General features: G+C 43.2%; 1 protein-coding gene and 1 long non-coding RNA gene across 6 annotated transcripts in view; one reads left to right on the top strand and one right to left on the bottom strand.

Moving 5' to 3' along the window:
• SCG5 (secretogranin V) overlaps nucleotides 1-13,819 on the top strand; it is a 60,157-nt gene extending 46,338 nt beyond the window's left edge. The window contains exons 4-6 of one of the 2 annotated variants that reach the window (XM_086710294.1): nucleotides 2,409-2,518; nucleotides 9,506-9,559; nucleotides 13,242-13,819. In XM_086710294.1, the coding sequence (XP_086566420.1) occupies nucleotides 2,409-2,518; nucleotides 9,506-9,559; nucleotides 13,242-13,337 (260 nt within the window). In that variant the 3' untranslated portion in view covers nucleotides 13,338-13,819. Of the gene's footprint in view, nucleotides 1-2,405; nucleotides 2,519-9,505; nucleotides 9,560-13,241 lie in introns of both variants that reach the window. The other variant, XM_025919661.2, reaches the window with a different exon arrangement.
• LOC147580155 (uncharacterized) overlaps nucleotides 11,883-16,283 on the bottom strand; it is a 45,499-nt gene continuing 41,098 nt past the window's right edge. For 2 of the 4 annotated variants that reach the window (XR_015252559.1, XR_015252560.1), the window contains exon 10: nucleotides 11,883-14,447. This is a non-coding gene — a long non-coding RNA (uncharacterized LOC147580155). The remainder of the gene's footprint in view (nucleotides 14,448-16,283) is intronic. The other 2 variants (XR_015252561.1, XR_015252558.1) reach the window with 1 other exon arrangement.

The following is a 16,283-nucleotide window of genomic DNA, read 5'->3' as shown; positions in this document are numbered from 1 at the left end:
ACTGTTGTAGGAGATTGGACAGAGTTTGAGCCGAGAGATCTGAGGTCTAGTCCTAACTGTTGTATGTCAGTCCACTGCCCTGTGCCTCAGTTTCTTCATCTGTAAAATGAAGACATAGTCAGTGCCTTACAGGACATAAATGTTGTTCTAGGTTAACCTGAGAAAGGAAAAAGTCCAGATCTGTGTAATCAAGCACTAGTTTTATGCATGCCAGAGCTCTGAGACAAGGCAGTCAAGGTGGGCTGGTACAGTTGGGTCAAATTACAACTCCCAGACCCCTTCTTGTTGCACACTGTCTGCCATTTTCTTTGCTATTTTCCACTAAGCTAACGTTTCTCGTTCTTTGTTCTACCATTATTTTCATTCTAAAAAGGAAATCACTAGCTAAATTTAGATATTATTTGTAAGAAATTGCTTGAGTTATGCTTCACTGAGAATCGTGACACCACACAGTTGAGCAATCCAAGAATAAAACCTTGGCTTCTGGGACGCCTCGGTGATTCAGTCAGTTAAGCATCTGACTTCACTCAGGTCATGATCTTATGGTTCGTGGGTTTGAGCCCCGCGTCGGGCTCTGTGCTGACAGCTCAGAGCCTGGAGCCTGCTTCAGATTCTGTGTCTCCCTCTCTCTCCACCCCTCCCCTGCTCACACTCTGTCTCTCTCTCAAAAATAAATAAACATTAAAAAAAAAAAAACCTTGGCTTCCCTCTCCCAGGCCATGCTCTCCTCTGAATCATGGCCCAGCCACCCAGGATAGAGCAGCAGAACATGAAGAGGCCATCCCCAGGGATAGGATGTGAATCCCAGGGCACACTTTCAGGCCCCGAGGTACCACCATTCCCAGAGCAGGGCTTTATCTCTAGATCTCAGTCTGGGCCCACTCCTAAGTACTCAAGAAACAATTATGAAATGGTTGTAAAGCTGCCATATGCAGACTATCTGAACTCTTTTGACTGGCTATCCCTTTCCTACAGGTTAATTGCTGCAGATGAAGAAGTTAGATAAATAGTTCAGTGAAAAGTAGGGAGCCACGTTAGGGATTTGTTCGAATGCTAATGACTTGTACACGAGAGCTTCATGCTGCTGAGACAGTGGGTGCTTCAAGCTGCTGGAAGGCTTCATTCAGACCGATCTCGCGAGACTGAACTATCTGGCTGGTTGTAGTGGATCCCTTGTAGCACTGACTTTGATGCAAAGGGACTCTCTTTCCTCCCCCTAGCCCTGCACAAAACTCACAATCCGTCCTCTGCTCCCCACCTCCCCATCCTTTTAAGCTGCTGTCTAAAAGCACATTAGAGACAGGAAAAAAGGACTCATTTTCAGAGTATCATGTCTCATAATGATAAGGCTTAGGTAAAAGCAGTAGTGAAGTGGAATAACCTTTCTTGGGTTTGATTGAAAGATGCTTTATTTCAAAGAGCAGTCACAGTATAAATTGTCATTTAAAGAGAGACGGTGGCAAGAAAACGATAGCAGGTGCTCTACATGTGATCAACTCTGTTCCTCACAGCTACCCAGTCAAGTCCTTGATTCTGTCCCTCTTATAGATGAACAGATGGGCTTAGAGAGACAAAGGTAACCTTCCCAAGGAAGTAAGACCATCTGTCAGTTATGAGCCAGGATGGGAACCCTGAGCTCTTGGTCTGTCTGACTCCAGACTTACCCCATCACCACTATAACACACACCAATACTGTCTGGTGATTGTTTTTGTTCTTATATAATGTGCTTTCTCCAAGAAGCCGAAATTGTTTCTAAAGAGCTCATGCAAGAGAAAACACAGTGACGCGTGTGGAATGGAAGTATACTAGTTAAGGAAATATTTGCTCTCATAACAGATAGAAAATCATGGTGGTAACACAATAGAAGTTTCTTTCTCACTCGTGTGAAATCCTGCCAGAGGTGGGTGAGGGTATGGCAGAGGTAGATGGTTCAACAACCCAGACTGCCATCTTTCATCTTTACACTTGACACCCACAGTTACCCTGGTCAGCAGCAGGTAGCAAGCAGAACAACAGATGGGAATGGGGGGTGGGAGGGAGAGGGGAGCATCCAGGAGGTTTTTATGGGCCAGTCCTGGAAGTGGAATACATCACTTCTGCCCACATTCCACTGGCACAAACTTGGGCATATGACTCGACCTGACTGCAGGCAGGGCAAGACTGGGAAATTAGCTGGGTGCCGAGGGGGAAAGAAAAGTGGGTTTGGTGAACTGCCAACCAGTCTCTGCCACAGGTGTGCAGAGGAGTGAGAGTTCAGGATGAGCAAATCCAGTGGGAAAGTGACTTAGAGTGACTGATGTGGATAGATTCTGGCCTGTGGATATCTAGTTGTTTTTAATAAGTTAACTCTTAGAACCACAACAGATACCTTGGCCATTCCTCAAAAGCCTTTTGCTGTTTGCAGTAGATGATGGATGTCTGGAAAACACCCCGGACACAGCAGAGTTCAGTCGAGAATTCCAGCTGCACCAGCACCTCTTTGATCCAGAACATGACTATCCAGGCTTGGGCAAGTGGGTAAGTCAGATCTTAATGACTAGTAGATGTTACACTCTGGTACTGATGGCAGAGATGAGCAATAGGGTGGGGTGAGAGAAGAAAAAATGTTTAGAAGGTGATTTTTTTCAGAAATTTCTGGTTGAGAGGCATGTTAGTTAATTACCAAACCACATGCACGTCTAGGACGCGATATACCAACCCATCCCAAGTCAGTGATCTCTAACCTGCTCATCAGCTGTAGTCTCCAAAGGCTTCTACTCTGGTCTCCTCCACAGCCTGTGTAAGTCTTGTCAGTGTTTCACAAAGCACATATAGGAAGTATATGGGTTGTGGGTTTTTTTGGTAAAAAAAAAAAAAAAAATTGCCAATTATCTCTAGACTGAGGGAGATGATCTCTGCAGGACCAAGGAAAAATGATGCCAGAAGCTTAGACACAGACAGATGTAATTCTGCTCTATGGAAAGAGAAGGAAAATTCCAAAACGTGTACCAGTGAACTTGCTGTCAGTACCAGGCAAGAATCTATAACTGTCCGTTAAGAAAATTGCAAGCATTTGGAAGGAGAAATCATCACCATTTGGCATATGTTTGTTAAAAACAAGTTTTGTCGATCTATTTGCCAGCGTTATTCATTGACTTTGCCAGCTTGATGAGGGAAATGAAGTGAACGTGGTGTATTTGGACTTCGGCAAAGTACTTGATGAGATCTTTCATGATCTCCTGTTGAAAGAGGTGGAGAGATACAGCCTTGGCAAGAGAACATCACTGGGAGGGAGCTTGTTGAAGAGTCCATCCATGTCCATAGGGAGAGAGACTCCACATGGTGTCCTGCATGTCTTAGTACTACCCCATTCCACATATTAAATATGAAATTGTAGTAAAATATTTTGAGTAAAAAATATTGAACAGGTACTTACCAGATTCTCAAATGATGACACAAAGTTGGAAGGTAGAGCACTGAATGACAGAGTCAGGATTCGAGAAGATCCCAACAGGCTGGAACAATGGGTCAAACAGGAACACAGTTGAATGGGAATGGAGCTTTGTTCCTGTGGTTGGGCCCGTGTAATCAGATGCTGAGAAAAGTGGAAAAATCCTAAGGAGTGTTAATTCGTGGATAAGCAGGTGGTCAGTACCTCTGTGGAATGAGTGAATGAGCAGATATTCCTGCCTAAGCACTTCTAGAGCTACTTGTCCCTGCTCAGCTCATTGCTGGCAGCTGACCTTGATTCCTTCATTACTGGGACTATCTTAGTCTTAGGAGTAACCTCCTTCCCTTCCTTTTACACTGTTTTAGAGAAAGGTGCCTCTCCTCATTAATTACCACTTTCATTTCTCCATTATCTTGCTTTAACATTGCATTCAGTTGCTTCCACCTACCCTCACCGTATACACTTTCCCATCTTAAAACAACAAAGCAATATTACTTTTGCTTTCTCCAATATGCAATAATTCTTTTAAAAAATTTAATGTTTATTTTTGAGAGAGAGAGAGAATGAGTGGGAGAGGGGCAAAGAGAATGGGAGACACAGAATCCGAAGCAGGCTCCAGGCTCTGAGCACAGAGCCCGGTGTGAGGCTCGAACCTACAAACCACAAGATCATGACCTGGGCCGAAGTGAGACGCTTAACCGACTGAGCCACCCAGGCGCCGCTCCAATATGCAATAATTCTATTTTTCTTCTTTTTCACAAACAGTTTGGTTAGGGAGAGTTGGTTCGTGGAGCCATTCTGAAGCCTACTAGTAGAATTGAAACACGTCAAATTACAGAGGTAGACATCTATAGGCTCTTGAATAGGAGACTGAAATCATGAAAGTCTTCTATAAAAGAAATTATTTCTGGTGGCATATGGAAGGATGAAAGAGAGAAGAGTAGATTAAAGGAAATAAAAAAGTGTAGGAAGTAATTCCAGTTATGAAGGCCATGAACATAGTAAATTTGAGTGAACCTCGTCAACGTGATTAGAATCTAAGACATTTCGAAGGCAGATGGGGAGCCGATTAGAACTGGTATATGGCATAAATATAGGAGGAGGATGGAAGAGCTATGTCAGGTTTATGTGAAATGGATGGCATGAACTTTTCTTCTGATGGAAATTTTTAAAGAAAGGAATAAGGAAGAGGGATATAGGAGGAAAAGAGGGGAGCAGAGAAGGTGGGGAAGAGCAGGAGATAACAGAGGAGCCCCAGGAAGGAATCCGCAGAAGACGGGCAAATCCACAGAAGCAACGGCCAGTTTCAGCAAAGAACAAGTGGAAGATGCTAAGCCTGCTTCGTTCCAGATGCTGCGCTAGGTGCTTGATCTATAACAGTCTCTGAGACATGGTGCTGGTCTTCAATGAACTTACCACCTTGTGGTTGAGAAGAAATGTGAAAACACAACGAACCCAACGTAGCACGGTCCAGCTTCATGTTCTAGCTATGCTGTGATCACTAGGAGGTACAATTACTGGCAAAGAGGGAAGATAAGGGCAGATATGGAACCTCTAAGATGGAGGGCTTGCACAGCCAATTGTACAATTGCCAGCGAGGAAGTTGAAGGCAACACTGAAGTCTAAGGTGAGAAGGGCCCCTGAAGAACGGGTAGGTTGGAAATGAGCAAAAGGAAGCAAGAGTGAGACTGGGAAAAGTGTGAGTGAGGGCAGAGAGCCCTTTTGAGGAAGCAGGAGAGATGGAAACTTCTCTCCTGCCAACTTTCCTTGCCTCTTCTTGAAACCCTGGATAGATTACTATTACAGATCAATGACCAGGAACAATGTTTACATGCCTTTTATCATCAGTAATTATGTTTATTTAAACCTAAGTTTCTCTCATTTATTTTCTCAGTACCACCTGGCAGTGAACATGATTTGCTTGAACTTCACATGGTAGTGGGAATCGAGTACAGTAGTCTTCCCTTATCCAAGGGGGATGGAATGACGGTCTCAAGCTTGTCCTAAGCTCAACCAGATTTTAAGTTAACAACGTAATTATCTTAAACAAGAACAGTGCACACAAGACCACGATTCCTTATATGCTAATAATGGTTGCCTGTCTTTGACATTGGCTGGAGCTCAGCTGGGTCTTTAGCAATGATTCATATATTAGAAATATCAGCGTCTGTCTCGTTTCCTGCATTACTTTCTCTTTGTTAATGCATCAAGACACATTTTTTAAATGCACATCACATGCCTTCCAGGCCCTGTGTTGGGTGATGGGAATGGAGATTAAGAATAATAGTAATTGTATTTTATTATATGATAGTAAATAGTAATAGTTATTAAGCATGTACTGTGTGCCAGACACTGTGCTAAATACATGAATTATCTCACTCAATCTGCCCATCCCAAACACGCCCATTTTACAGATGAGAAAATACAGGCTTAGGGGGTGTGAGTAGCCTGCTCAACACCACAGAGCTGATTATCAGCAGAGGTAGGATTTGAACTAGATCTTCTGACTCCAGGAGTTCTTTAAAAACTGGTAGATTTCTTATCTTTTCATGGCTCATGGCTCATCATGTGTCCTGTACTGTGGTCCCATCAAGTCCTGTCTAGGACTGGCTATCTTTTGGATGGTGTGTGTGCCCCCAGTGTGGAGTGGCTATACCCAAAGACTGGCTCTTGTGGGTGTCAGTCACCCCCTCCTTCACACAGTAATTGCTGACTGCTGCTTAGGAAAAAGCATCCTCTTCACTTTGGGTTCGTCTCATGTTTCCATGTGATTAGGTTTGAACTCTGCCTTTCTGATATGTTCCTCTTAGTGTTTCACATCAGGAGGCACATGATGTCACTCTGTCCCAGAATTGGTGACTTGTTCTAAGTGATGCCTGCCGGGTTTCTCAAGTGTAAAATTACTGTTTTTTTCCCCCCTTTGAAATTAATCATCTGTGGGGAGGTACGTTGCAACTGTATAAATGTTTGGTCCCCATTAAACTTTCAACCAACAATCTTAGTCTTCATCGATGATACTAAAATCAGTCATAACCATGGTACTTGTAAAACAGTGATTTTTAAACTCTATTACTCATTCTGCATTTACTGGTTGCCATTTGACTCTAAACAACAGTCCCCCCTTTTATTCATTTATTTATTTAAAAATCTGTTTATTTATTATCAGTATGGATTGGTTAATTCCTATTATTTATTTTGGCATTCACTCTGTCCTAGATATAGCCAGCAGGAGTCTCCAAGTTGGCTTCTCTTTCCCTTTGACACATCTCATCACTTCTTGAGCACGTTCTTACTTTATGGGACAATTAGATGTTTCAACTCCATTGATCCTTAAACTTTCCCTGCCCTAGCCCTGCATTCAGACATTCTCCATTCCCTGGTTCCATTTAGGAATGGAATTTGAAACCAAGATCTGGGCAGTTGTCCAAAATCTTGATGGCACAATAGAAAGCCCTTTTTGTGAACTCAAACCTGCTACTCACATGGAAAACAGGCTCACCGCTCCTCCATCCCTACCCTGTCTACAAGGAATGGGTATCAGGAGAGGGGGCTGTTTTCTTCTCATTCTTTTTGTATACTTCTTTCCCCCCCCCCACTGTACCTGCAGCCCTTGCCTCACATCCATACAGTAATAGCAGGGCTAGTCGGGAATGCCCCAGCCACTTTCATGCAGGGATGGGAAACTCTCATCCGGCTAATCCTAACCCTGGCTCTTAGGGAAACCCAGGGACTGTCTCTGGGAGGACAACTTGGTCGACCTTTGGCATTTCTTTTCGAATGAAGGTTCTTATTTGTATAATCTGCCCCACAACCTTCTCTTTTTTTATATAACTTGTTTTATTTTTTATTTTTTAAAATTTACATCCAAATTAGTTAGTATAAAGTGCAACAATGATTTCAGGAGGAGATTCCTTAGTGCCCCTTACCCATTTAGCCCATCCCCCCTTCCACAACCACTCCAGTAACCTTCTGTTCTCCATATTTAAGGGTCTCTTCTGTTTTGTCCCCCTCCCTGTTTTTATATTATTTTTGTTTCCCTTCCCTTATGTTCATCTGTTCTTTGTCTTAAAGTCCTCGTAAGAGTGAAGTCATATGATGTTTGTCTTTCTCTGACTAATTTCACTTAGCATAATACCCTCCAGTTCCATCCACGTAGTTGCAAATGGCAAGATTTCATTCTTTTTGATTGCTGAGTAATACTCCATTGTGTGTGTGTGTGTGTGTGTGTGTGTGTGTGTGTGTGTGTATACACACACACACACACACCACATCAGCTTTATCCATTCATCCATCAATGGACATTTGGGCTCTTAACATACTTTGGCTCTTGTTGATAGTGCTGCTGTAAACACTGGGGTGCATGTGTCCCTTCAAAACAGCACACCTGTATCCCATGGATAAATGCTTAGTAGTGCAATTGCTGGGTGGTAGGGTAGTTCTATTTTTAGTTTTTTGAGGAACCTCCATACTGTTTTCCAGAGTGGCTGCACCAGCGTGCATTCCCATGCCCCACAACCTTCTGAAGGAGTTGAACTGAATCGATGCTGCCTTGACCCCCCGGGTGGTGCAGTGGAAGTTTGCCACCCACGGTTGACCAGCTGCCCCACCCCCTCGTTCCAGCTCTGGGCCCCCTGCGCTCCTGCCCACACAGGCAGATGAACCTGATGGTGCACATGAAGGGCCTCTGTCCTGACCTCCCAGCCCCCAGAGCCCTTCCCCAGCCTTGGTGCAAACTCCCAGATGTTCTCTGCACAACAGGAGTTGTTACGTCCACAGAAATGCAACTCCAGAGGACAAGAATGAGTCTCCCAGCGATGTGCTCGTTCTTTGAGACTGTGATCTGCACATCTGCCTTTTCTCCCTTCTAATATTAGATTGACCAGTTTCCCAAGTGAGCAGGAGACCGAGGCTGTGGCCAGTATTGGCCTATTGGGTACTCTAGATCCTTCACTCCCTGGTGCAGCCTCCCTGCATAGTTGAGGTTGGGCAAGAGATCCACATTGTAAATTGCGGGTGGGGTAGATTTTAATGAACATGAAAATGATGAAGCTCATTCTTGGCATCTGTCCTTTGTATTTCCAAATGTACCATTAAAAAAAAATCTCTATATCCAAAACAGTTCAGAGGATACAAGTGTTGTATAAACTTGGTCCCTAACAGAACTCTGTCATCTCTTTAAAAAAAAATCAATGGCAGTATATTTTATTTAGAGTAAGATGCAATCATCTCTTTTATGCATTATTTCCCTTTGGATGAAAAAAAAAAACACAAATAAGTCCCCCCCCAATACCCCTTCTCCCATTTTGCCTTCAGATTAAGTGTTCTGTCTTTTATAATCTCAGTAGGGAAACCTGTGGAACTTGTGTCTGATATTCTAGAGCTCATTTAAATCCACTATGTGCTCGAAATACAGCAATATGTGGAAACACTTATACAAACTATGGTAACAGAGCCCGTTTTTTTTTTTTTTCTTCCCCCAACATAGCTTTCTTTCTGCCAAGAAGTTTTTTGGCAGTTTTTAAAAGGTTCACTCTATTAAAAATGTTATAGACCAAATGGTTTTCCGATTGTCTTGACTGGGGGCACTGACTTAAGCCACAGGAGGAAAGGTTGCAGAAGTCAGGATGTCTCATTTATTTACATAGAGGATTGTTATTAATAGTCAGACACTCCTCTAGAGAACAGTTTATGTGTACAGCTCATAAAAAGGGAGTTGGATACAAAAGTAAAATGAGATAAAACTGTTTGTTTTAAACAAAGGCTGTTCAAAGTGAGGAGCTGAGTTTCCAGTGCCTCTTGTGTTTTAGAATGTCGTATTTTCCTGTTTATATGATTGTTGGTGACACTGGTGTGCCTTGGGGCATTGCAGAGAACTTTATTAAAAGCTACACAACCACCAGTCTTTCTCTTGTGGTCTATCTTTCTGACGCGACATTCCTTTCATCTAACTTTGTTTCCAAAATATGTGTGTGCAAATATCCAGGGGGACACACCAAGTATCGCTTCTAAAATAGACGTTCACCAAATTTGATCCATAACTTCTGTGTTCGTGTTTTCTTTTCTCCCCATTCTAGAACAAGAAACTCCTTTACGAGAAGATGAAGGGAGGACAGACACGAAAGCGGAGGGTAACGTGTGGCTGGCTGAGCTGCTGGTGGGATGCCTGGAGCTTTCTGAGTGTGACCCCTCAGTTGTCGGAAAGTAGTAGAGGCCTTTCATGAGCCATCCTGGGAGGGCGGAACTCGGGTCCCGTGGAACGAGGGCCACACTCTTGGTTTCTGGGGTGGGCTCCCCACGACTCGGCACATGGTTTTTAGTGGAGGGCTGTTGCGTAGTGATCCCACCACCTCCACTGCATTCGCGAAATGGGTGTAGCGTTCCTCCCATGGGTGTGGGAATTCGGGGAGCACGTGAGGGTGTCTTTCCTTAGAGGGGCTCTGGGCCGCTGGGGGCAGCTGTGCACACATCTGCACTGATTCTATAAACACAAGAGACAGGAACAAGGACGTGCTTGCTGAACTGCAAGCTCCAGGCAATAATTTTGAAGGAATATAGGGGGCAAAGGATGAGATGAACAAACCTCATTCCTCCTACATAGCTTTTCTTCACCTAGCCCAGCCCCCTTCCCCAGCCTTGGCACAAATTGATGTGAAACACTCTTCATCTGTTACGTTTGCTGACTGGTGAATTTGCTTCCAGCTTCCTCATTTACCATCTCAGGGCTGCCCGTGGTGGGATGTTGGTCTGGGTGTTGTGCGTTGAGCCACTATGGTGTTGCCTCTTGTAAAGCTGAATGTCAAGTCTGCTTTGGGTTTCCAATGTATTGAATGGCAGCGAGACTGAATAAGTGATCAGTGACCATTCTGACAATGCACTGGTGCTCTAGTGGATAGAAGTGCCTGGCAACCCCCTCCTCTCCTCCTCTGACCAGGTGGAGGAAAAAGTTAAAGTCCTGTTATTATGTAGCAAAGTGCCATGTAGTAACCACATTAGTTAAATGTACAAACCAAACCATATACTCAAGGCCACTATTTCTTAAAAACAGCAAGTGCCTGGATCTCGGCAAAGTTTGGGAATCTGGGCAGTGGTAGTTGTGGCCATTCTGCACAGTTCTGCCAAATCCAGTCCGAGTGCTTGAGATGGCATAGATCTTCTGGACACGGCATTAATTCATGGGCCCCCACAACAGAAAGTTCCAAGCCCCTCTGCTGCCTGACACGTGGCCAGTTTTGAGAAGCAAAGTTGTCTGGAAACCGATCTTCTTTGGGAGGGTTAGCACGGTTATTAGGGGTTTTTCTTGGGTGATTACAGTTTCCAGTGGCAAATGGTGACAGGAAGGGTCTGAAGGGTGTAATGTGGTCTTGAGAGAACATCAAGAAATTCTATTTCAGGACCTCAGAATACACATAATTTACCGGTAAGATGGCTCGAGTATCTCCCCATGGCACAACAAGAACATTTCCAAATAAGACCAATGACCGACCCAAAATGAAAAACTTAGCATGAAGCTTTAATTGTCTCTACTTCCTGGCTCAACGTTCCTTGTGCCCTGACTCGGCTAGTGACTGTGGGTCAGGATTTAGGTCATTTTTCCATGAGACCAGTGATTACCAAAACTCAGAATTCTGGCTAGGACACATGTTATAAAGGATTGTACTTTGGTCTCAACTTCCTCCACATAGGAAAGGCCTAGAATTTATGAAAATAAGGGTCATTTTGACCCAGTCGTATCAAATTCTTCCTGTTCTCAGACATCTACAAAAACCCATGGTCATGCCATAAATCCTGACACCCTGGGGACTCAGGGGGACACAGAACTTGCTTTCCCTGCCATCAGGCCTCATGTGATGCTCCCATTGATTGAAGAGTTTAATCACCTGCTCAAGTGCACCCATCACCAAGGCTTTCTCCAGGGAAGCTCAGTATCTGCTGTGGGTTTCCAAGGCTCCCAATGGTTCTTCCAGTTATGAAATGGGAAAAAAAATGTTCTCTCTGTAACCTAGCCAGTCCCTCTCACCCAGGAGAGGAGATAGATACGTAAGTGCCTTGAGTTCTTCAGAGGATTCTTAAAATCAAGTATCATTATTATTATTCCTTTTAAGTATAGGATTCAATACTGATGAACATTTATCAAAAAAGTTCAAGTGATTGCTCCTTTTGCTTCCTCACTAATTTACTCCCCGCCCCGACCCCCACCCCCCAGTATTTGGCATTTTCTGGGTCTAGGCGGAAGGACTTGCTCCTTTGAAAGTCCCTTTGCCCAGAGGGTTTCTCCCGAAAGTTACAACAGACCCCCAGGTAGTTTTATGTAACTTTATGTATTTGCTTAAATCTAATTGAATTCCACTTGCTTCATGAGTAGGAAGAGTCAACTCCCCTTTGCAAACTTTAACCATTAAGATGAATCTTGTTAATATCTGAGATCTACTATTTATCTTAAAGAGCTTATCAACCTTTTATTCCCATATTTGATAAATATGGAAATCTCATATCCTTTTTTAATGTCTTAGAATTTTCAGGTAAATATTGTTACTAAAAAACAATAAAGATATTTATGATATTGAGTACACTTTTTCAGTGCACGCTTGTGTCACCTACCCGGAAATTTTAATATGACTCTCTGGAGTTGGCCAGGCCATTCTCGTTGACAATCTCTATGTAGAAAGCATTTTAGTTATTTTAAACATGTTAAAGATGCCTTCCCAGCAAAGTACTATGTTTTTGTGACGTGTCACTTTTCAGATATGAGGACGTTGCACACTTTGTAATTCTCAGTTTGTAATGCATTTTTGCTGGATGAGTTGGGCCTTTCGTGATTCATGCATTTAGCTGTCAGAATGTGGAAGGGCTTTTACAAAATCTCTTTCGGAGAATGACCTGATCACCCTTCAAAAGAGCCAAGGCAGACAATGTCCCCTTGTCTAGAGAGACCCACCTGTGAACTGCCTCCGTTCATCCATGGGGACTTGGGATGGATGATCATTTGTAACTACAGCCTCTTGCTTATATTTTTGTCCAGTTATTGGAAGGGGACTTCAATAAACAAATACCTTCCAAAACTTTCGAAATTTTTTCTGCTTGGTAAGTACTATGTTATAAAGCTCCAATTACTAGTTCAAATCCAAACCTCAGAAAGTGGATATGTATTAAAGAAGGAATGGAAAAACCTTGACTCATTCAGAATAGCAACAGATGAGAGATTTCAAAGTCTTGAGTCCAAAGTAAAGGCACCTTGTGCAGAGCTTACTTCTTTTCTTTAGCTTTTGAACTTGAAGGTGGAAATGATTGCCAGGGTCACTGATGAATCCTCTTTAGGGAGAATGGAAGAATTAGGTAGCATGTAAAAATCAATACAGCAACAGGATGTCCTATGACCAGTCTACAGACACTAATTCCTACTTGATCTGTTGCCTTCTTTAGAACATTCTTATAAAATACACTTTAATGCATTTCACATTCTCTCTTCCACTAAATAAGGCCATAGAACAATAATTTTATTTCATATGGGGCTTGCTTGGTATCTAAGTCGTAGTGAGAACTTGTTAGCTGATTCACTCCAAAGCTTTGTGCCAAAGAACTCTTCGGTTGTGTGCAAGACACAATTAAAGACATCTGTCAGTCAAACAGTGTTTCTCAGGCCACTGAGATTTTGAAGATGCACTGAAATAATCATGTGGTAGGTGGTAGGTACCACTGTTACCTTGTTTTTAACCCAATAGGCCAGACACAATTCTCACTCACGTCTTTTCTTTTGTGAGATGTCTGTATCTGATGTTCAGGTATAATACCAAACTTTTTTTTTTTTTCCAGAGTATCAATCCATATCTACAAGGACAGAGACTGGACAACGTTGTCGCAAAGAAGTCGGTCCCCCATTTTTCAGATGAGGATGAGGACCCAGAGTAGGGTGAAGATGCTGGGTAGAAACCCGCACGGCCCGTAGGCCTCAGTACTGCTTACGTGCACGTGTTATTAGAGCCCCTGTGAATGGCAGCATGTTTCTAATTTAGACTAGTATGGATGAAAAGCAGCTGCATTTTGATATTGCATTGTCCTTCACACCGATAGCTCTGCTTTCTACCAAATTAGAATAAGAGCTCTTTTCTTTTTAAATGTGGATCTGCAACGGGCATTGAAATTAAGGTGTATATATCAACAACAGTAAAAAGCAAGACTATGAATGAAATGTCCTCAGATTTCTTGAAATTTAAAATGGTGTTTTGGGCTGTGCTGTTTTGGTCAAGTCTGTAGAAAGCTGGCATTTGATTTTGATTATGTAGTTCACCCAGCCCTTGGGCATTGTTACACATCAATAAAGAAGGTTGTACTCAAGAGGAGGAGCAGACACATTTCACTTGCCTACATCTTAATAAATGTGGATGCAAGCCTTGGTGGGTGAAGCTTTTTTCTTTAGATCATTATAAAAACAATTTACGTGCTTGCTAGAACAAACTCACAACACGATCTCATTTGATCTTAACACTAATGCTGTGATGTAAGTGGGGCTGGTAGTATTATCCCCATTTTACACGTGGTAGGACTGAGACTCTGGGCTTCCACAAAAATCTAGAAGTGGAGCAAGCAGTGCATGATGACTGAGGTCTTTGGCTTTGAGTTACTGTGTCTTATTCAGCAAATACTGGGTTTCTAACACATGCCAGGCACAGAGCTGGGCTCTGGGTACTTCGGGGGCTCAGACTGACCCCGCCCATTCCTCAGGCAGCAGAGTATGTAATCCAGGTCGCAAGACATCTCTCCGTGAGCACAGAATAGGTCCGTCAGCGACACTCCGCTTTTAAAGTTTAGAGCTACAGACGCAGGCACACTCCCCTGCCTGTTTCTGAAAAGATGTGCAATTTTCAACCAGCTGCGTCTTCCCAAGCCAGAAAGGCAATTCAACGGAAGGCTGGCAGGATGCAGTTCACTGGTGAGGTTGTTTCCATGCCTTTTACAACTCTTCACTGTAAAGAAGACAATAGTTTCAGGCTTTGATATCATTGGCCTCAATTTCCTGGTCTATAAAAGGGAGACAGCAGTGAGAAAGCACTGAGGAGAAAGATCATTCTTGGTTTTAATTTTAATGAGTGCACATTAAGTCTAAATGCCAGTGATTTATCTAATAGAAACAGCTTGACTGCCTTCGTTAACAGAGGAGTCTGTTACTATCACTTATAAAAACCAAGAAAGGTATTGGCATGTTTTTTCATAGCAAGAGGCATTTTTTTCTAGAGAGCATCAGCAGCAGTTTTGCCACATTTCATAGCATGATTTCAGCAGCACCCTCGCCACCTGATTCCAAAAGATAGTTCCCTCGCGTTCTAGAGCCGTACAGAGCTGGGAAGGCTTACCCTATGAATCTTGTGTTTTGTGGGCATGTACTTTTCATTTCAGTTTTAACTCTCTTAGAAAAACCAAAGGATACCTCTTTTTCTGAGATTGGACAGAAGGAAGGAAAAATGGCTACAAGATGTTTTGAGGCCCCAAGGAAGGGAGCGTAGGCAAAACAGGAGGAGATAAGGTCACTGTGCCTGTGTTTGTCCCAGTTGCCCTCAGATGGGTTCTTAGCCCTCCCCTGTTGTCTCAATGACAGACTGGGTTTCCAAGGCTCCCAGGTCAGCTGACCTCTGCCTGCATTTAATATGAGGTCACTGAGAGGAGAGTAAAGGTGAGAGATGGCAGAAAACAAGGTAATTTGTTTTCTGTCTCCGTAACTGCATCTTCCCCTTAAGGGCCCATCTCCCACTAGGTGAGTATAGCTCCAGCCATCTTGCCTCTTCCCCTGGTCCCAGCGGCTCCAGGAGGCCATGGCCTCTGCCATATTGTAAATCTCTGGGTTATTTCACTCACCCTCGTAGGCTCTTCCATCACCCATGTAACCAGTTTTCTATATTAAATTCCTTCTGTTTGAAATCTTTAGAATGTTTTCTGTTTTCCTGATTGGACCTTGACTGATACAATCATCCATCAGGGGAATCAAGAATTAAGCACTGTGAGAAAAATGTAGAACAACCAATGTGGGGAACAGATAGCATGATGCTTCTTGATTTTTAATGTAAATATGATGCATTTGGGGGAATATTGTTAAAAATGCACACTCTGATGCAGTAGGTCCAGGGTAGACCTCAGATTTTGGCATTTCTTGTAAGGTGATGCTGATGCTGCTGGTCCATGAACAGCATCTGAGTAGCACAGAAATAGAGGATTAGGAAAAGCTGAATGGAAGTGGGGGAACAGCCCTGACACCAACTTAATTTAGTCTGAATCTATAAGGACCCTGTCAGCATTGTGTGGTAACCTTATCCAGCCACTCTCAGCACCTTGGGAAGAAAAGCAGAGAGGACAGACACGGGAGTGAGCCTCATGGAGGAACATCAAGAAGTCAAAGATCCTAAAACACCAGAGAAAGCAAACGAAGTTGTCCCATTTGAGATCTGAGCCTTTGTTATGGGTTGAGCCAAGATCAGTGATCCGAGAGGTCAAAAGAATGTAGGAAATGATGTGGACCAAAAATAAAGTCAAGGAGTTGGCAGTTAGGGGGACGATGAGTTTGGATTCTTGACAAAGGAAAATTTTCAAGTGATGGTAAATGATGTCTCAGTTGGGACAACTACAAAAAGGAGTCAGAATAGCGTGGAGCTAAAGATCAATGGACTCGGGAGAAGTAGAAAAACCATGAGGTCAGGGAACAAAAGGCAGAAGCATCAATGTGGGAGGTAAAGTCTTCACGTTAGAGGGGGTCAGGTTACCAAAGTTCTGTACAAAGTCAAAGCTCCACCACAAGCTTGTAGAGTACAGGGTAAAACTGAGAGCCAGGATATTCTGACACTAACTGGAATGCTATGTGCCTACACA

Source organism: Puma concolor, chromosome B3 (genome assembly GCF_028749965.1).
Source record: "Puma concolor isolate L17-30 chromosome B3, mPumCon1.1.hap2, whole genome shotgun sequence".
NCBI classification, from domain to species: Eukaryota; Metazoa; Chordata; class Mammalia; order Carnivora; family Felidae; genus Puma; species Puma concolor.
This window is presented reverse-complemented; position numbering and strand designations above follow the sequence as displayed.